The 21435-nt window shown below is 43.8% G+C and overlaps 1 protein-coding gene across 1 annotated transcript in view; it reads left to right on the top strand.

Moving 5' to 3' along the window:
- Positions 1–11321: 11321 nt before the first annotated feature.
- cad (carbamoyl-phosphate synthetase 2, aspartate transcarbamylase, and dihydroorotase) overlaps positions 11322–21435 on the top strand; it is a 35362-nt gene continuing 25248 nt past the window's right edge. The window contains exons 1-12 of the mRNA XM_080454222.1: positions 11322–11744; positions 12832–12971; positions 13142–13271; positions 14516–14658; positions 15107–15248; positions 16069–16240; positions 17896–18081; positions 18915–19024; positions 19465–19607; positions 19938–20069; positions 20376–20609; positions 20712–20933. Of these exons, the coding sequence (XP_080310348.1) occupies positions 11663–11744; positions 12832–12971; positions 13142–13271; positions 14516–14658; positions 15107–15248; positions 16069–16240; positions 17896–18081; positions 18915–19024; positions 19465–19607; positions 19938–20069; positions 20376–20609; positions 20712–20933 (1836 nt within the window). The 5' untranslated portion in view covers positions 11322–11662. The remainder of the gene's footprint in view (positions 11745–12831; positions 12972–13141; positions 13272–14515; positions 14659–15106; positions 15249–16068; positions 16241–17895; positions 18082–18914; positions 19025–19464; positions 19608–19937; positions 20070–20375; positions 20610–20711; positions 20934–21435) is intronic.

Consider the following 21435-nt stretch of genomic DNA (forward strand, 5'->3'; position numbering starts at 1 on the left):
ACCCGGGGCCTCATACATGCAAAGCATGCGCTCTACCACTGAGCTACATCCCCACCTACTATTAGAAAAAAACAAAAAACTATTTCGTCGAGCGAACTTTCAGCAAAAATAATTTGCAACACACCAACAAACACATTTTGTTGGTAGGCTTTTATTTGTGAGCTTGTAGATTGGAGCTTGGCCTGTCGTCATCTTGAAATGCCATCAAAGGGCCCTCATTTATCTCTGTTTAAAATTTAAACAGTAACTTAACTTATAGTTTCGCTGTAACTGTGCAATAACGGAAATTTGCGGACATCATGGTGACATTGTGGTGTTACACCACATTAAAGTTACCCATCAAATTCAGAAGTTACCTGTTAAAATAATAATTACAGTAGGCTACTCAAGTAAATGTAAGTCTGCTCCTATGAAAGGACCTGGTCAGACCAATTGCCCTCTGTGAGAGAGGAGAGCATGCTTCAGACAAACAAGACGTGTTTGCATTGCAAATACACTGTCATTCTATTTTCCCTTCTAATTATGTGTTATGCATTGTGGTGATTCTAGTCATGCATACGCATGCCCATTCCTCCAGAGTGGATGTGTGCCTGATGCCAGGTTTGATTGATTGATTGATTGATGTACTTTATTTAGTCAGACATGAGAACAACAGTAGGCTACATGGAAGTACAAATTCACAATACAAGGTCTACTAAATGGGAAGGCTCATAAAGCACTAAGCTTGTTTAAAATGAGACCCCCACAAATCATGATGACATGTAAGAGAAAGACAGATATACACACTACTATACAAAACGTCATACAATCAGCTTACATGTTACTGGTATGAAAAGTAAAAAATATGTACAAAGGAATAAAAAAATGAAAAGTTCGGGGAGGGGGACTGGGTTCCATTTACTTCAACCACTTGTTCCCTCCCCTCCAGATAGGATCTCATCCAGCTCGCTGATGTATCATCAAAACCGCTAAAATCGCTTTTAGCTTATCGATCATAATTGGGTGATCAACGGTGTCAAAGGCCTTCTGGAGGTCCAGCATGACCATGCCGCAATATTTGCCCTTGTCGACTCCTTGTTTGATATAGTCGTTCAAATAGAGAAGGCATGACTCAGTGGAGTGTTTTTTTTTTCAGCAAGATACTTTTCAACCTGTTCATAAACTATTTTTTTCCATGACTTTCGAGATAGTGGAGAGGACAGTTTCTCTACTCCGAGTTCAGGTGTGAATTATTTTAAGTGCTGGCTCATTTCCATGTTCATATTTATATTTCAAACATTATAGCCCAATCAGACCAATTTACCAATGCCAAAAAAGTGATTGCAGCTCCTACCTGCAGTAGGCCTACCTACTGAAAGCTTGTTTCTGCCACATATATAGTAATTGCCTATGATCACGTAAATATCACACCAGAATGTTAGACAAAGATAAAAGCAGTGGCTAAACTGTGTGATATAGCTTTGAATAGCCTGTGCACGCTCCCGTGGTCCCCAATCACTCTCTGGCAGACGTTCACTTTAGCGCACAACAGGGGCAAGCATTTCCAACTTGCATCATAGATAGATAGATAGATAGATAGATAGATAGACAGACAGACAGACAGACAGACAGACAGACAGACAGACAGACAGACAGACAGACAGACAGACAGACAGACAGACAGACAGACAGACAGCTGATATATTGATTGATTGTTTGATTGATTGATTGATTGATTGATTGATTGATTGATTGATTGATTGATTGATTGATTCGCATGCTCACAAAACACTTGCACATACACTTTGACAGACAAAACATAAACACGATGGGAAAAAAAACGTTCTGTAAACCTCTTCATTTCACCTGTCAGTGAGGAGTTTCACCAGGAGACCATAACTCACGTCCCCCCCCAGTTCCACTCCCTGCTGATCAGGCACAACCCTGCAGTAGGCGTCATCAGTGCAGCGACAAGACCCCTGCTAACACTGCCAATTGTGTAATATTTTTTGTCAATAAACATTTCTTTTGAGCAATCTGGATGTACTGTACTGGCTGTCAGAGGTATTTCATGAAGAATACATTATATCCTTTGTCCAAAAAGGGTTTCTTTATTAACTCAGCAGTAGAAACTTTGGCGCTCACACAGGGGACCCCGTGTTATAATCCCGGATAGGACATAATAGTTATGGATTTCAGCTTGACCTGGACGCCCCGATAACAGCTAAATACTATTTTATTTTTTTATTATAAAAAAAAAGAAGACATGTGCATGGTGGCACACAGCTAGACTGATTATGGGAGGCCTAACAATCTGTTATGGCCCATCCTTGTCTTCATCTCCTCCATGTTGAGGAGGCATTTCCCCATGCCCTTGATATTGACAAAGTTGTTTTTTTGATATTTCTTTCACTACATTTTCGTAATGCTGTGTATCGCTTTCTTGCGTGAAAGTGTGCCTGTGACATGTTGCAGCGCTTTTTTTAGATTAGAAAGGAAAATAAATTGCAATTTATAGGTTTCTCAAAAGGAAATCTTTACTTTTACTCCAGTAATCTTCAATGGAGTAGTTGTACTTTTACTTGAGTACAGATTTACAGCACACTACCCACCCCTGTAGGGTGGGTAGAGTACTGGTGGAGGGCCTCCAGTTCTCTGTACTCTTGACCTCACTGCCCCACTGGGAAGGATCTTCCTAATGGAGCATGTCGCCTGTGACACTGAGGCTGGGACAGGAGTGGGGCTGATGTCCGTGGGCTCCTCGGCTGTCTGAGGCTCCAGAGGGATGTCTGCTTTCATCTCAGTGGAAGCAGGCTCCGCCTCAGTTTCTGGACTGGCCCATGATGGCCTGTTGTCTGTCTCATCATCCTCTTCTTCCTCTTGTCCTTGCTCTGACCAGAGTGCCTCGCTGTTGACATCAGTAGATTTAAACATGTCCACCTCAGGAGAAGCAACCCTATTTTCAGTCTGTTCAACCTCTGCCTCAGACCTTTCTGGGCTGTTTTCCACTGGAGCAGAGGGGGCTTTGGAGGCTGTGACAGGAGTGGGGCCCATATATGTGGGCTCCTCAGCTGGCTGGGGCTCCATAAGGTTGTCTGCTTTCAACTGATTGGAAGTAGGCTCCAAGTCCTTCTGAGCCTCCACCTCAGGTTCAGGGCTGGCAAACTTTGAGCACTTGTCCAAGGGTGCAGAGCATGTTTTCATTTCCTCCACATTGAGACGCCAGTCACCACGAAATCTTATGGGCCTTTTGCTGAGTATATACTGTACCGGTGCCGACTCATAAAATGTCACAAAGCCAAAGTTAGATTTGGGTACACGATTCTTAATTATGACTTTCCGGACTTTACCATATTGTGCAAAGAACTCCGTGAGCTCAGCCTCATCCACTTTATGAGGGATGTTTCCGACAAACAGTTGTTGGTGGGCGTACCTCAATCCCCGCATTTGTTCCTCCCCCCTCTTGCATTCCAGCACTGTTCTGGGGACCTTATGTACAAGTGGCGGCCCTCCTGGTCTCAGTGCTGTTGACATCACTTCTTCGCTGGAAGGGCGGTTCCTACTGGCGATTGTTGCCCATGATGGGCTGGTGGCTGCTTTCATCTCCATGGCTGCAAGCTCCTTCTGAGCCTCCGGTTTGGATTCAGGGCTGGCAGTCATTGAGGTCCTGTCTGAGCTGAGGACCTGTGCATCCCCCTTGTCTTCCTGCTTTGGCCTGGAACCCTTATGCACGGGTGGAGGGTCTCCAGTTCTCTGTTGTGTTGACTTCACCACCCCTCTGGGAGAGGGTTTCTTCTTGGTGACCATCGTCCATGACGCTGGGGCAGTTACAAGGGTGGAGCCCTTCTTTGTGGTGTCTTCTTCCTTCACCGCTATGACAGCAGGCTCCACCTCCTTCTGAGTCTCCACCTCGACTTGAAGGCTGGCAGTTGTTGCGACCTTGTCCAAGCGTCCCGACTCCTCCACATTGAGGTACACCCCATCACGGAACATTAACACCGTCCTCAATTTGTTGTTGAGGACGGTTTGTATAATTGCAGAGTCATTAAATGCCACAAAGCCAAACTTTGGTCGGAACCTCCGACCTGACCTCATTCTGACTTTCAGGACTGTCCCATACTGCTCAAAGAACTTCTTGAACTCAGCCTCGTTCACGTTATCAGGGATGTTTCCGACAAACAGTTGGGGCACCCCCTTCTTGCCTTCCTGCACTGGCCTGGGGTCCTTATGTACAGGTTGAGGGCCTACAACTCTCTGTGCCGTTGACTTCACCGCCTCGTTGAGAGGGAGGTGCTTACTGGCGATTGTCGCCCATGACACTTGGGTGGAGCTCTTCTGTGTGGTGACTCCCCTCAACGGTGTCTCCCCAGCCTTCTTGCCTTCCCGCACCTGCCTGGGGCCTCTCTGTGCTTTTGGTTTCAGTGCACCGTTGAGAGTATTCTTACTGCCGATTGTCACCCTCGATTGTGAAGCGGGGAGGGCAGTGGGACTCGTTTTTGTGGACTCCTCAGCTGGCTGGGGCTCCTCTGTTTTCATCTCCATAGAATCAGGCTTCACCTCAGGGACAGGGCTTGCAGTCGCCACAGCCTCGGCCTCTGAATTCACTGCTGTATTACTGAGAGGGAGGTTGTTAGGGGCACACAATAGCCTGTTGTCTGCCTCACCTGCTTCCTCTCTACCTGAAAAGTCTAGCTCTGACCTGAATGTCTGGCAGTGGACGTCAGTAGACTCAACTTGGGCCACCTCAGAAGAAGCAACCCTCTCTTCCATCTGCCCTACCTCTGGGCTGTTTTCCTCTGGAGCAGGGGAGGTGGGATCAATGGAGGCTGTGGAGGTGGAGTCTGTGTTGGGGATGGGGAGAGGAGTGGGAAGTCCTTCCTCAGGTTCAGGGCTGGCAGTTGCGACAGCCTCCTCTACGTTGGCCACCTCAGAAGAAGCATCCCTCTCTTCTTCCATTTGCTCTACCCCTGGGCTGTTTTCCTCTGGAGCAGGGGAGGCGGGATCAATGGAGGCTGTGGAGGTGGAGTCTGTGTTGGGGATGGGAAGAGGAGTGGGACTCATCACTGTGGGCTCCTCAGCAGGATAGGGCTCCAGAAGGATGTCTGCATTTATCTCCATGGAAGCAGGTTCTGCCTCAAGTTCAGGCCTGGCAGTTGCGACAGCCTCCTCTACGTTGGCCACCTCAGAAGAAGCAACCCTCTCTTTTTCCATCTTCTCTACCCCTGGGCTGTTCTCTGGAGCAGAGGGGGCGGGATCTGTGGAGGCGGGTTCTGCATTGGCTGCAGGGGAAGGTGTGGGATTCATTAACGTCAGTTCCTCAGCTGCTGGCTGGGGTTGCAGAAGGATGTCTGCTTTTTTCATCTCCATGGAATCAGGCTCCATGTCCTTCACAGGCTCCATCACATGTTCAGGACCGGCAGTCGCCACAGCATCTGCCTCAAACGTTTCGAGGGATTCTGAGTCAGAATCTCTAAACACCTCATCTTGGTATTTGAACACATCAGTGAGAACATACTTGAGTGCTACATTAGTATCCAGGGGAGCTAGCACAAAGTTTTGCACAAAAGTCCTCATGGGCTGCGCATTGTTGTAGATCTCACCCATCACCAGCACTGTCACACTATCGTTGAGTATGGCGTGGGCATCCATGTGTCTGATCTTGGGGTAGCAGTTCTTGAAGCCCAGGGCCATTACCTTCTCATGGATGTTAGATTTTCCATAGACGGGTTCCATTGGTTTTCCATTTCTGTCCAGGATTCCATGCATATAGCTTGAGTTTGGGCCATAAAAACTGTGCAGATTGTGAGGCTCCTCGTAGAGGATTGTATAGTACTGTCGGACGAAGTCTTGTCCAATCCGCAGGGCACTAGTCCTCTCCTCCATCATTATCATCAATCTATTACGTATCTGTAACCTCCACTTAAGTACTCAGATAATGTGTACTGCAAACAAAAACGTTTAAGTGTCAGTTCAATTCAAAGTTCTTTATTGGCACAATATGTATCTTACCATAGCATACTATACATACAACTATGCCACCATCTGTATTGTATAATTAAGTATGTCTATTTCTCGTCGTAGTGTGGGAGATGAGATCTAATAACGTTTGCCTGAACCTTCTGTTCAATGTGTCTCGGAGAATCGGTTTCCACTCTGACAGCTATATGGCTGTGACATGCCTTTTAAAAGTGTGTCCATAGTGACGTAGAGGTGACGTCATGTGATGTCACCTCGTCACTAAGAGCACATTGTGATGTCAGACGTAGAGGTGACGTCATGTGATGTCACCTCTATGTCACTAAGAGCACGTTGTGATGTCAGACCCTTCCTTGCCATTCATTTCAATGGCTCCCCCAGCGCATACTCCCTTTTTACTGCCTTTTCCGTGTTTGGTTTGGTGACGTCGAGGGGCCCCATATTGCATGAGCAGTAGCGTCTACGGGGCCCCTTCACATTCGTAGTAGTGTCTACCTCTGTGTGCTAGCCAGTGTGCAAGCTTGTGAGTCGAATCCAATTGGTCGTGGAGGAACCCCAGCTGTGGTAAGCTGCACTACCAGAGTCAGCCAACAGGAGGGAGGTGCTTCAATTTACCCTCCCGGTTCTGGGCAAGGGGATAATCTACCTAACTCCTGACCCAAGCCCTCAATCATCTCCAGGATTGACTACTGCAACTGATCCAGAATGCCATGGCACACCTGGTCTGCAGCTCTTTACCTTCCCTACACCCCTTCCTGCACATTTAGATCAGCCAACACGTAAGTAATACGTGTGTACTGACTTGTATACTGCATACTATGTTTGCTGTTGCATAACAACCAAACAAACAACCAAATTTCCATCTGGGGGATCAATATCTGCCTACCTACTATCTAACACAGGAAATCTGGCCAACACTCCAAGCAACCTAGACTCTTCTCCCTCCTTATGCTCACAATTTATGTGCTCACTCTGTGCTCACACTGTACCGTCCAATCTTCAAGCCCAACTAGAGTGCTCACACTGGCCCTCATTTATCAAAGTTGCGTAGACCAAAAAACGGGCGTACGCCGAGATCACCGGAATTGTCGGGATTTATCAATCTATCGTGACTTCGACTTGAGCGTACTGTTCCTGTAATGTAAATAATTAATTTACCTGCATTTACTCACTTACTGCTGCCAGGAGGGACACTTGGTTATGCCCGTATATACCTGTATACCCACAGAAAGACTAAACTTGTACTTAAGCAAGACTATAAAACCCAATAGAAAACAAATGAGATGGTCAAATACACAGTCAAATCCTGAGTGTTAATTTAACTCTGAGTGTGTACAAATTGACCCTTTTGTGTCCAGGTTAGAGAAGTTAAATTGTTATGTGTCAAGTTAAGTGTGTTCATCTGTCAAAATGTCTGCTGAGAAAATGGTCTATTTTACAGCAATGATAACAGGCTGTTGAATGTGTGAAAAAACAAAGCATTGTGAATTGTTGAAGTAATAATGCCAATCAATCAATCAATCAATCAATCAATCAATCAATCAATCAATCAATCAATCAATCAATCAATCAATCAATCAATCAATCAATCAATCAATCTATTAATCAATCATCATCCCACATATTATTATATTAACTTGCAAACCAAAGTTAACCTCTTACTCAATTAAAACAACAGCCAAAAAAAATGATTTTTCGAAGTGCATAATCCTATTTATAGGTTATTAATGTCATCACGTGTCTCGCTAGCCAATCACAGTGCTGAATAGAGTCAGCCAATAGAGTCAGCCAATCACAGTACAGCTAGGGGTGTACTAATGAGCCAATCACAGTACAGCTAATGAGGTGTCCCAACCCCACTTATAGGGGCGGCTACACCGCCCAAAAATGCCAATTTCCTGTAATATTTATATGCCCCTCTTGATAGATGGGGCACCAGTGGAGAAAGTGAGTAGATTCAAGTACCTCATGAGTGGTGGGGCTTTATCTGTCTTGTAGACCTTGCCAGTTGCCACACTTGCAGACCTCATTTCTTTCATATTCTTTTTGCCAGACCCAAGGGGTCGGGCTTACATGAGGCTTTGTACCTGTTTCCGGCCCCAGCCAAAAAAAAGTCTGTCACTTTGTCCTCCGGCCCCAGCCCAAAAAAATTCTGTCCCCCAAAAAAGTCTGTCCATACATGGGCATAGAAGGGACACACGTCGTGCGAAGCCCGGCCATTCAGATTTCAAACTCTAGGGGTTGAATACACTATATATATTACAATTGGGAGATTGGCTGAAAGGGCAAAAAAATCAGGAAAAAAAAACCTTGCACCGCTGTTGCCAGATCGTGCGCGAGCAACAAGCAACCAGCTTCATGAAAAAACACAAAGCTGCGCACTGCGCATGCGTCGACGCACTTTCTCTAACCAATTTACACCCACTTCACGCTTACAAAACCTGGACATGGCAACGTCGCTCATCGTTCTGTGATTGACAGCAAAAGTTGGCCAATCAGGTGGCGAGTTCGCAGCCTGAAAAAAGACGAACGGCAGCCATTGTTGGTTGTGCGAGTGCCTTCACTTCTTATTTTCGCTTATTAAACGCTCTCAAACTTCTGCTTTGAGGCACGGAATTCACTTATAACATATCGTTTGGATAGAATTTAGTTGTTTCACTTCATATGTCTGGTCAATTAATCATGACAGAGCCTATTTAAAAATACAAATTCAGAGAACCGGCAGGGGCGAACAGTCACACGCATGTATCCGAATATGTCAACCTATTTTGCCAATAGCCATCTCAAAAGTCCCGTTGCGTCATGGCTGTCCCCCCCGCCCCACCCCCACCACACACACACACACACACACACACACACACACACACACACACACTCACACACACACACACACACACACACACGCACACACACAGGGAGAGAGAGGGAGGGTGGGAGAGAGAGAATAGTCAGCCAAACAGCGAGACATAATTTTCGCTGACGCAGAGACAGAGAGACAGAGAGGGAGAGAGAGAGAGAGGAAGAGAGGGAGGGAGGGAGGGAAAGACAAAATAAGCGAGCCCTCGCTTATTTTTGCGCGGACGTAATTTGTTTGTCATTGTGGTGAATGTTTGCTGCTGATGTTTGTTGTGTGAAGATTAATGTCAGAGTGTTTGTGTTGGAGCGGCTCAGTGCGGCTGCTGAGTTCATGTGCAACATCTTGCATGCGTGGCTGTGGGTGGCTTCACAGTTTTCCTTCGCCGTGTCTGTAGGTAACGGCACCCCCAAGGGGGGGGGGGGGAGGCACCCTCTGGGTTTTATTTTTTTATTTTTTTATCCCATGATTTTGTACCCCCAAACGACATTTTCTTTGGCAGGGTTAGGGGGGGTACTAGAATTCTGCCCGCGTAGCGGGCAGAACTTCTAGTGTAATACATGGGCATAGACACAGGCTGACACGTCATGTGAAGTCTGGGTCTGGCAGAACCAGGTTTCCTGGTCTTGTTTTTCTACGGTAGCCTTAACAAATCATACAGAAATATGGCATTTCCTTCCACTGTTATGCTGATGACACAAAGCATTATCTCTCCCTGAAACCAAACAACCTGTCGAAACTAGTCAGCCTCATAAACTGCCTATATGGCTCAATGAAGGCAAGTATGAAGGTGTCCTATTTGGCCCCCTGACTCCATCAAAGTGATGCAACTTACTTGGCAACCTGTCCAACCTGGTAAAAGCCCATGTCAAATACCTTGGTGTGATATTTGATAATGCCTTTAAGTTTGACAAGCAAATAAATGCAGTAGTAAAGCCCAGCGTTTTCCAGATTCATACATAATATTGATTAAGTATTAAGATTTTTGAGAAAGTCATCCATGGCCTTATATGGGCATATAAGGCTTATATCCTCAGAACGCCACAGGCAGGCTCCTGAGTTACTGTACCCCTCTCCTGGCTTGAGTGGCCCTCTCTACTGACTTCCAATACTGCTTAGAATTGATTTTAAGAATCTCCTGTTTGTTTACAAAGCCCTCGATCTAAATTTAAGCTCAGGTGTGTGGCTGTGTCATTACTTTTGCAGCCCCTATATATATTTTTTATTGTGCCTATGCCCATGTATTGTTTAATTACCTTTCTTGTATTTCTGGTCTGTACAGCACAGTGTGTGTGTGTGTGTGTGTGTGTGTGTGTGTGTGTGTGTGTGTGTGTGTGTGTGTGTGTGTGTGTGTGTGTGTGTGTGTGTGTGTGTGTGTGTGTGTGTGTGTGTGTGTGTGTGTGTGACCTGACCTGACCGCAAATCTGGCAACTCTGATTCAATGCTGTGGTTTCAGGTGACCTACAAGAACTCTCAGGCAAGCATTATGCCATCATCCTCTTTATGATAAACTAATAAACAAATAACGGATGAGCGTTTAATATCTACATCACAGAAGGTCTCCAAATCAGATCAAGATGCAGTATTTGAAATGGGCTACCTGTCATTAAGTAAATGATATGTAGCCTAAGTTTAATCTAATGGCTCTGATCCCACTTGTCCCATCAGCTAATCCTAGCCTGACACCAGCCCTGATACTATAGTCTATGTATGCCATAGCCTGCCCTGGACAGACGATAGCACTATAATTGGCTAGTTGGTTGCTATGGTTGGTTAGAAGATGAGACAACATTAGATATAAGACTCACATGGTTGACGTTTACAACAATACAGCAAACAATTAGTACTATTTTACTGCTATTTAATTTTCTATAACAGCCCAAACCAGGGGTCTTCAACGTTTTTCAGGCCAAGCTGAGAGAGAGATGAAGCAGGGACGAGGGACCCCCACCTCTTTGCCGAAAATAGCTGATCTACAAGCTCATAACGCCTCAGCTAATGTTCCCCTCAGAATAAGGATGCTAGGGTTAATGTAAAAAAAAATCCTATCACACAAAGATTTGGAGGACCAGGACCCCCTACGGGTCCCGGACCCCCTGCTGAAGACCCCATGGCCTAAACGGTTTGCCTATAACCCAATGTCACTGTCCCTCCGGGCTATGGGTTATTCTACCTTACTTAAAACTCACTTGTTCTCTCTTTCTTTTACTGGTATTTTATCTCTCCCTGTTCTGTTTTAACTCTGAGTCTGCATTGTTTTGTTTTTCTTTGTTGTCCTGTGTCAATGCATATTATTTGTTGATGCTTCTTTATGTTTGAATTACCTTGTTTTACCCATGTTCAGCACTTTGGTCGGCTTTGGGCTGTTGTAAATGTGCTATACAAATAAAGTTTGATTTGATTTGATTTGATTTGATACCCTCCTCCTCCGACGTGATGACGTCAGTGTTTTGACGCTGTATGTAAACCCATGCGGGCCTTGGAAATGTTCCACACACACAAGGTGGTGGCGTGTGGACTAGTGGGGATCCGGGTCTACAGGCAATTTTACACATTTATCAATAGAAAACTTGTGCATTTGTTGCCGCACTTTCCTTCGTCGTTTACAGTTAAGACCGGGGCAGACGGCGGCTGGCTCATTATATACGTGAAATCAGGACATTTTTGGACGTGGATGTACAGCCGGCTTTACATCCTCCTCTAGCTTCAGTGTGCGGCGTGTTTCTGTTTCACGTGGGCAAAGCATTGCGGAACTGGTGGAACCTGCTGCACGTTTCTTCTCGTAGCATCTTTCTTTCCCGCTCGGCTGTTTGTTTTACATATTTGTAGTGTGAGAACTAGCGTTGAACCATCATGGCAACCTTGATTTTAGAAGACGGATCCACGTTCAGAGGCCGCCTTTTTGGTGCAAATGTGTCAGTATGTGGAGAAGTTGGTAAGTTCTCGTTAGATGCCTCTCACATCTGGAAGGATTCGTACGTACCCGAGATGATATGTTAGCATCACGAAGTCATTGTAGTTAGAAATTCAAATTCCTACCCCAAAATAGCTTATTTTGTGCTTTTTTGGTCCTTTTGTTGTTAAATTATATAGGTCTGATGATGCAGTTCAGTCTACTCTGTCTGTCGGCCTTTTAGCGTGACGCTAAAAAAAGAATCAAGTTTCTTTTGAACGTGAGTCATTCATTCTGACTCACAGCGCCCCCTGGCTGCTGGTTGCTGTGCTGGTGTTGAACTCACCCACCCCCAATTGTATAATGAATTCCCGCTCTGACCCCCATCAGTACATTCAGTGTTTCAGTCCTACTTCTTCCCTAAACCATTGTGATAAGAGAGAGGCTTCTAAAGTGGTATAATGTGTAGATTATAAAGCCCCCAGCCCCCCACCTTGGAAAGAACTAAAATCACCATCTATTCACACAACAATAATGAATATATCAATAATGTATTGCACCTGCATATAGATATCTAAGGTGGTATAATGTGCCCCCCCAGTTGCAATGCACCATCTCCCTAATTGTAGTCTTGTTTTGATACATTAAGAATTAATTTATTACCATTACCATTTTACAACTGGGTCAGTCAGTGCCACTGTCACATCACACCATTAGCTGACCCTGCTGGCATATATACAGTTAAGTTATATTATCATTTGTATACATAGGCCTAAGTACAAGTGGTAGGTCATTAGAAAACAACACTACAAACTTACGATTGTGGCACAACACACTGTTTCACATGAGAGAGTGATGTGTTTATCATACAGTATATCCTTTTTTTTTCTTTCAACGTTTAAAAATACCAGATCTAGAGTAGCAGATTTATTTGGCGACACTCTTATCTAGACGAAGTAGAAGAAAGGAGCTTAAGTGGTTAATCAGACTAAAAGATTTAGTCAATTATAAAAATCTATTTGAATTGTTTTCGATTTATAGAAAAAGGATGATAGAATAATTGCTAAGAAAATAATTGATAGTTTCAGCTCTAATGTGTACGCTCACATCTGTGTTGGTATCTGTCCAGTGTTTCAGACGGGCATGGTGGGGTATCCAGAGGCCCTGACGGACCCGTCATACCGTTGTCAGATCCTGACCTTCACCTACCCCCTGGTGGGCAACTACGGAGTCCCTCAGGATGAGGAGGGAGAGTTTGGGCTAAGCAAGGTGGGCCAGGAGTGAAACGATACCCCGTGTACTGATGGGCATATACATAAATCTCTGGCTCGTAAAATGTTATCACTCTGATAAAATGGGCCTAGATGAGTTGTTTTATACCAATAAACAGGCAGAAGATGCAATTTGATTGAACTTGTGTGTGTATGTGTCTCCTTTAGTGGTTTGAATCTTCAAAGATCCACGCTGCAGCTTTGATTATAGGAGAGCATTCACAGAACCCCAGCCACTGGAGCTCAGCCATGTCACTGGACAAGTGGCTAAAAGAACAGGGCATTCCCGGCATAGAGGGTCAGTGAGAATTCAAAGTTTTGGATATCTTAAGTTCTCTTCTCTGTGAGCACCGAAGTCTGACATAATTTACACGTCCTACCTGTTTTCTTTTTTTCTCCCCATTCTGAATTCCCATAGACGTGTTTAAAATTGCGTCATAGAACTGTGTTCCAAAAATAAACACATGAGCCTGGCGGCTTGACTCATGGATATGAAGCATCAAGTGATGGCGAGAAAACGCTAATGTTACCACCGCCGAATGAATAACATTTTCGCCAGAAACAGACCGTATGAGTGACTGACTATCGTAAACGACACAGAGCCACCTTCTTGACAGTAGCACCGGGACAATTTGTTTATTTTTGGACCACAATTCTTATATGAGCCGATTCTAAGATGACCCAATGTTATTCTCAATATAAAAATTACTTCCGTGACCCAGGGGATGAACGAGTGATGTCAGGACCTCGGTACTCTATAAACAAGAAAACCGTAGCTGTACAATAGAGCTGCTAATAATTAAGCATTTAATCATTAACTAACCAACAATAAGAATTTTGACGAATTAATGCTGCCAGTTAGCAGTAACATGTTTAGTTGCTTTCATTGGGGAAGGTAATTTTATTCCCCTTAAATTTATGCCTGGAGGCAGCTGCCAGCTGATTTTATGATTGCTGCTTTATACACGTAACACAGTGAAATAATTAACCTTGCACGCTTCAGGAAGTTGATAAGCCATATGTACAATTGCTGTGGGCTTTGCATTTCAAAACCATGTCTTTTTGAAGAATAAACCTGTATTTTTCATTACAATTATCTGAATCAACATTTTAGTTTAGCATCCATCAACAATTGCACGGTTTGATGACTACTATATACTACTTAATGACCACACACATATTGGCAGATCTATCAGATTGCTCCAGCAAGCTTCTCTAGCATGTGTAGGAAGTATGTTTTTCCTACCAGCCAGAGTGGAATATGGTCTCCATAATTTACTGCCCAAGGATAAAGGTTAATGACGAGGGTTGATTATCAGTCATGAAAAAAATATTAGCATCTCTTACTGTACACGATTCTTAAAAATCAACTAAGACCAAAGCCTAGTAATAATGCATCACTAGAACAAAAGGCAGTTTTTAAAAGCCAGCCCTGTCATGCCATCAGAATTTAAAAGGAGATCTTTTTGTCTTGCTAGGGTAAGCATTGAAAGCCCAGACATTTTATACGCGTGACCATTTTCCCTCCCACATCCACCCCAGGTATTGACACCCGTTGTCTGACTAAGAAGATCCGTGAGAAGGGAACCATGCTGGGGAAGCTGGTGGTGGACGGCACACCTGGCGACAGCCTTCCTTTCGACAATCCCGACCAGAGGAACCTCGTCCAAGAGGTCTCCATGAAGGTATCAATCTGGTATTAATTATACCCCTTCACGGCCACATCAAGACATTGCAAAGCTGCCTGGTTTCTGTTGTTTTCATCCCCCCAATATGCCCATATAGGGGCATGACCATATACTGAAAACATCAGGGATGTCCATATATGGGCATAAAAGGGACAAGGACAGATAGATATAGAGATCTCCATATATGGGCACAAAAGGGACACAGACAGACGAGTAATCTAACAACGGGTATAATGGGTATTGCATAACAGGGTGGGGCATGCATTTTCCCTATTTGCATCATTCCCAACTTGCATCGTTCCCGAGTAGGCCGGTGCCCAACGGGCACTTATAAAATAAACCACTCTCTTGACATGGACAAAAATAATCGGTTTGACTGAAAGCACCTTGTTTCAAATTTCTGTCTACGTAATAGGTCTAATAAATCATATCTGTTATTTGTCAGGAGCCCAGAGTATATAACCCCAGTGGTAGCATCCGTATCACAGCAGTGGACTGCGGCATCAAATACAACCAGATCCGCTGCTTGGCCCAGAGAGGAGCGTGTGTGACTGTCGTACCCTGGGACCACCCCCTGAACAACGCAGGTTACTGCTACACTGAAATTTGCCTGAATGTGACTTCCTTCCTGTGATTTCCTTTATTTGATTCAGCTAAAGAGCATACGCCCATGAAGTGCAGGCCATCTGTTCATTGTCAGATTAAATCAAATTAATGTAGCTTGGACACTTCTCTCTGTTAAAATGTTATTTGTTAAGTGTTGATGCAACTCTCAATAAATAACATTTGAAGAGAAGTGTGCAACCATCATTAATATGGTTCCTGTATTAAAGTTATACAGTGCAAGTCCACAAATAACGATTTTTAGCAGCCTCTGCTGGTCATTACCAGCAGGCCGTTCGTTTATATCCTCTGTTACCCAGAATTCCATTCGTTTTCACCGGAAGACGGAAGCGTTTCAAAAAGCGTTCTTTTAATTGTTTTATACGATCTGTGGATCGTTGCTCTTAGCCAGTGGAGCTTTAGTTACCGTGAGCTGTGTTTTCTTTTTCTGTTGTTTTTCGATCCTCAAATCATACAATCTCTTAAAATCAGCGTGAGTTTCCTTTTTGTTATTAGCGCGGTAGTTCCTGGCCAAACAGGAAACCGGTGCATTTCCGCTTCCGTTTTCCGGCCAGATGACGTCATTTTCGCGGGAAAGACACCCCTATCACCGTTCAATAGAAAATATATATGTATAAAAGGCTTTCAGGGGTGAAATTCATGGAGTGGGTGTTGTGAAACTTTTAACACTCACAAAAGATATACAATTTAACTTTAGTTTTGTTGAAAAAGTTACCTAGTATTACTTAACAGAATATTTTCTTTGTGAATCAGCAATATCATTTTTGTTTTCATCCTCTCCAGACTTTGATGGCCTCTTCATCAGTAACGGACCAGGCGACCCCAAGCATTGCCAGGCCACCATAGACAATGTGAAGAAGGTGGTATGTGGGGACCGTCCCAAGCCCGTGTTTGGTATCTGCCTCGGACACCAGCTCCTCTCGCTGGTCATCGGCGCAAAGACCTACAAGATGAAGTCAGTAACTAGTATTTACGTTTTTATTTTTTATATAATTTTTTCAGCAGATAGTGACACTCTGAGAGAGACAGGAAAGGTGAGGGGAGAGAGAGAAATGACATGCAGCAAAGAGCCTCGGGTAGTATTCGAACCTGGGTCAGCTGCCGGAAGGAGTATAGCCTTATTTATGTGCTAGGTAGGGGCTCTTAACATGTTAACCACCATGGCACTCAATGTTGTTTTTTGTGTGTTGGAGGAGCAGGATACATTCAGCAACTAATGTGCTGAGGGTTTCTCTGAGTGAGTGTTTATGTAAACCTTGTTGGTAGCCTTAGCCTTCATCCTCTTTAACATTTGATGTAAATTAACTGAAAATTAGGCTTATTGTTGGTTCCAACTCATTGATACTTTCCCTTCCCTGCTGCCTAGAGCCCACCTCAGTCCTGTCTCAGGTTTAGAAGAGGCTCCTAACCCTAAAAAGATAGAACACATTTCACCCTGGCACCGTCACCCGTCTCTTCTCCCACACCCAAACACGCTTCGTTTTTGTGGGAGCGTCGTTGTGTGAAATTCCCATTTCTGCTGATCTCTGCACAGTCTGCAGTCTGGGCTCTTTCTTGCAAACTAAGTTGTCAGATTGACCATGATTGTTATGATAACACACACACACACACACACAATGGTGTGAGCATTGCTAAGAGTCGACGGGGACCCCAGCCTTTGTTTCGATAAGTCTCTTGGCATCGCTACTTGGTCAGCGCTGAGTTTCAAGGTCAAAGTGTGCATAGAGTGCTCCTGTTATCCTGTTGGAATGTTGTAGATTGTAAGTCTGGACAGACAGTGGGACTGAGATGCACGGGGAGCAGATGGGGAGGACAGTTCACAGGGTTTCTCTGTTTGAACTCTCACACTACTATTGGTCTCCTTTGACTAAGGAATTGAGAGTACAGTTAAGAGAAAAAATAATAATATATATATATATATATATACTGTTGTATATGTATTTTTTAAAATGTCTATACAACAAATATGTATACTTTTCAAAATGGTGATGTACATTTGAATTACTATATCAAAATCGTCAACGCCTGCCATTTCTTTTATTCTGCATATATCCACCTATTATGGTTGGGTTATGTCGTCATGACAGGATGAATACAACATTGTCAGAAATATTCAGCCTCCCATTCATGTATTTGTATATGTTATTATCACAAATCAACCCACGCCAACGGTAGCCTAGATGAAAAACAGATTTCTAATCGTTTTAAACCATGATAAAAAAGAAATCAGAGCTTGGTTTCAGCAAATAACAAATTTGGTAGCAGTGATGGTTAGTAAAAATATTATTGCACATATTGGTTGATACATTACTGTTGATTCTCTGTACACTTATATAAATGATATGCGCATAATAATGGTGATACAGTAGATTGTACATTTAGCCTGTATTGCCTATATTCATATTAATCAATATCTAATAACATAACTGTATCTTAATGCACTTATATGTATCAATCACTTTTTTAATGTTCATACCCAGTACATTATATGTACGGATATAGAAAGATGACGGATTTGAAATGGCTGAAAAATAGGCTTAATTTACGGTCTGTAGAAACCAATGGCTTAACCTTGTCCATATTCTTTTACGGTCTATGGTTCATTCCCAGGTACGGTAACCGTGGCCACAACCAACCCTGCATTCATAAGGGGACGGAGCGTTGTTACATCACCAGTCAGAATCACGGCTTCGCTGTGAACCCCCAGAGCCTGCCCCCTGATTGGGACATCCTCTTCACCAATGCCAACGACCACACCAACGAGGGCATCGTGCACAACACACAGCCCCTGTTCAGGTAAAACATACACGTTCTTACTGTGCAAGTATACACACAAAAATGACTATATACAATTTTTTTTAATCCAGTTTATTTTCCATCCACCGTGGATAGAAAACATGCACGTGCACAGTGAATATAATCCTGTTTTACTTGTTTGTGGTACAAGTACAAACGTGATGTAAACGAGGGCAGTGCAGACAGTAAAGCAACAGACTCTGATACAACATGCTGCAACAGCACTATGCTAATGGCCATTTATAACAGAAAATGATAAGCTATTAACAGGGCCTAAATTTCAGCATGGGATTGCAGGAATTGTGCATTATTGATTCCAGCAAATTTAGCACTTACAAGGCATCAGATCCTGCACACAGTTATGTTAATAATCAACTACAAGAATGCGGGGGAACTAGTTGTCTGTCTAGAAGCATTGTCTTCAGTGTTCTGTGCACTCTGTCTCCCTCTCTCGACAAGACTACTGTCTTCTGTCTTCTGTGCACTCTGTCCTCTACAACGAGGCTACGAGTCTCCTCCTCTGGCTAATGCTTAATATTTATGCTTTGCTGTATGACAGTGTCGTACCCCAAAAACATCAGATCGACAAGACTCGCAACGTGTTGTGAGCTTGTAGATATGGCTGTTTCCGGTGTGAGCATGGCTATTTTGGCCATTTTACAACCGTGACATCATCATTATAGTGGAATTGACTGAACTAGAGAGTTATGCATTTCCGCCACCAGTGAGCATCGCTCAAAAGAGAGCACATGAATAATGTACTCTATAATCCATTTAGGCTTCTCCTACAGAACATTTCATGTGAGGTGATGATTGACTTGTTTTCCCTCCAGCGTCCAGTTCCACCCAGAGCACATGGCCGGCCCCACCGACCTGGTGGGCCTATTTGATGTCTTCTTAGACACCGTCAGAGACCACAAGGATGGCAGGACTGGCAAAACTGGTGAGGTCACATGTCACCGAAGTGTGCAGCATTTGCAATCTCATGAGATTCCATAAATTGGAGATATTATTATTTTTATTTTTTGATGGAATCTTCTCATTTCAGGACTATGGTTCAATTGTGAATAAAGTGCTGGAGAATGCAGGAACTTATTAATTTATTTAGGTGATGATTTAAAATCATATGTATTGCCATTGCGTAGTGAAGAGAGGTGTTGCTACTGAAATGTATGGTACTTGACTAAAACTTATATGAAGCGGGACAATTCCGAATCAGTTTTATTTGTCACATCACAGTTTTACAGTTTTTTTTTGTTTCTGTAAAGCAACTTTGAGTACTTGGAAAAGTGCTATATAGGAAAAGTGCTATATAAGCGCTTGTGTGAGATATAGACCTAATTCCAGATATAAAACTATTATAAATCTATTGTTCTCTACCAGTTAAGCAGCGTCTGACAGAACACCTCACATTCCCTGGTTCTCCCAAGCCTGAGGAGTTTGTCCGGCCGAGGAAAGTGCTCATCCTGGGTTCTGGAGGACTGTCCATCGGTCAGGCAGGGGAGTTTGACTACTCTGGCTCCCAGGTGAGTTGGAGAATTAAGTTATCCCTGATATGAGGTTCGCCAAGTTGACCTCAGGTTCTTTGATTTGCATGACAGGATTTAGTGACGGGAATGGCACAGAAAAAAGGTGTCTGTATGTCCTGAAAGTCTCATTTTCAAAACTCTAGTTCATACCAGCATTTCTACCGTCCGTCCGGGCTATGTAGAAACTCCAGTGGCATAACTTTTACGTTTTGAGATTACTGTGTTGGCAAGACCTGTTCCATCATAATTTGTGTGAGTGGGTTTTCTATGATGAATAACAGAACAATGAAATAGTATTATAGTTTAATGTTATATTTGTCTGTCCAGGCTATCAAGGCCCTGAAGGAGGAAAACATCCAGACAGTTCTAATCAACCCCAACATCGCCACCGTCCAAACCTCCAAAGGACTGGCAGACAAAGTCTACTTCCTCCCCATCACAGCAGACTATGTCACCCAGGTGAGTGCGCAGAACCAGCAATGTATCTCTTATATAAATCCTCTGTACAGTATGTTTATTCACTGCTCTACTGTACAAATGGAGCTTGTGATTGATGATCAAACAAAGATCGTTTGTTGGCATTGTTCCAACGCGGGCTGAATGTCACTGGCAGTGCATCGAACAGGCTACTGCTATTAGCCGCCATTTACATCTTTGAAAATGCATTTCATAAATGATAGGATTCTGTTGGGTTTCACGTGCTTTTCATTTCCCTACCATAAACAAATGTGCCGTCATCTTTGTTCTGATACTGTCGTCCGCCAGGTGATAAAGAACGAGCGTCCGGATGGCGTGCTACTGACGTTCGGTGGCCAAACAGCCCTGAACTGCGGTGTGGAGCTCACCAAGCTGGGCGTCCTGGAGAAGTACAATGTGCGGGTCCTGGGCACGCCTGTGGCCTCCATCGAGATGACAGAGGACAGGAAGGTCTTTGCGGAAAAAATGGAAGAGATCAATGAGCACGTGGCTCCCAGCGAGGCAGCACTGTCCGTGGAACAGGTGAGGTTGACACACACACACAATTGTGTTAATGTACTGATGAGGGACGATAAATTGAGGACCTTCTGCTCACTACATATCATCCCCAAACCTGAACTTTAGGCATTGGCGGCAGCAGAGCGTATTGGCTACCCTGTCCTGGTGCGTGCTGCGTTCGCCCTGGGTGGACTAGGGTCTGGTTTCGCCTACACACGCGAGGAGCTGACCCCCCTCGTGACTTCGGCCTTCGCCCACACCTCCCAGGTCCTGGTAGACAAATCCCTCAAGGGCTGGAAGGAGATCGAGTACGAGGTGGTCCGAGACGCCTACGACAACTGTGTGACTGTGAGTGGAGCAGAGAGCAGCCGCCCAAAACATTTGAACTTTTGTTCCTTCTAGGGCTGGACAATTACCGGAAAATATATCGAAACCGATATTTAGAATCAGTAACCAACTTAATTTTGCTCATGTAGGTTAATGAATAATCGAGATGCAGTTTCTTATTTTTATTTCCTTGAATCGACACGACACAATTCTTATAGATTTTTTTATAATCAACCTGGATCATACTTTGTTGTACAAAATATTGAAAATGGGAAATCTACAAGCTCACACGTTGGGAGCGCTTAGATCGACTATTTTCACTGTATATATTTTTTTATTGTTAATTAATCTTAATCGAGGCAAAAGTTGATTGATTTGAATTCATATTCATTTTCATATCAGGATAAAAATTCATATCGCCCAGTGATCCTTCTCTCACTGGTGGAATGTTATGCTAACACAGAGAAGAGCTTTAATGGTATAAATATTTCACAGTAAATGCTAGTTAATAAAAAGTACCAAT

Source organism: Gymnoscopelus braueri, assembly GCF_963280865.1.
Source record: "Gymnoscopelus braueri genome assembly, chromosome: 16".
In the NCBI taxonomy this organism is placed as follows: Eukaryota; Metazoa; Chordata; class Actinopteri; order Myctophiformes; family Myctophidae; genus Gymnoscopelus; species Gymnoscopelus braueri.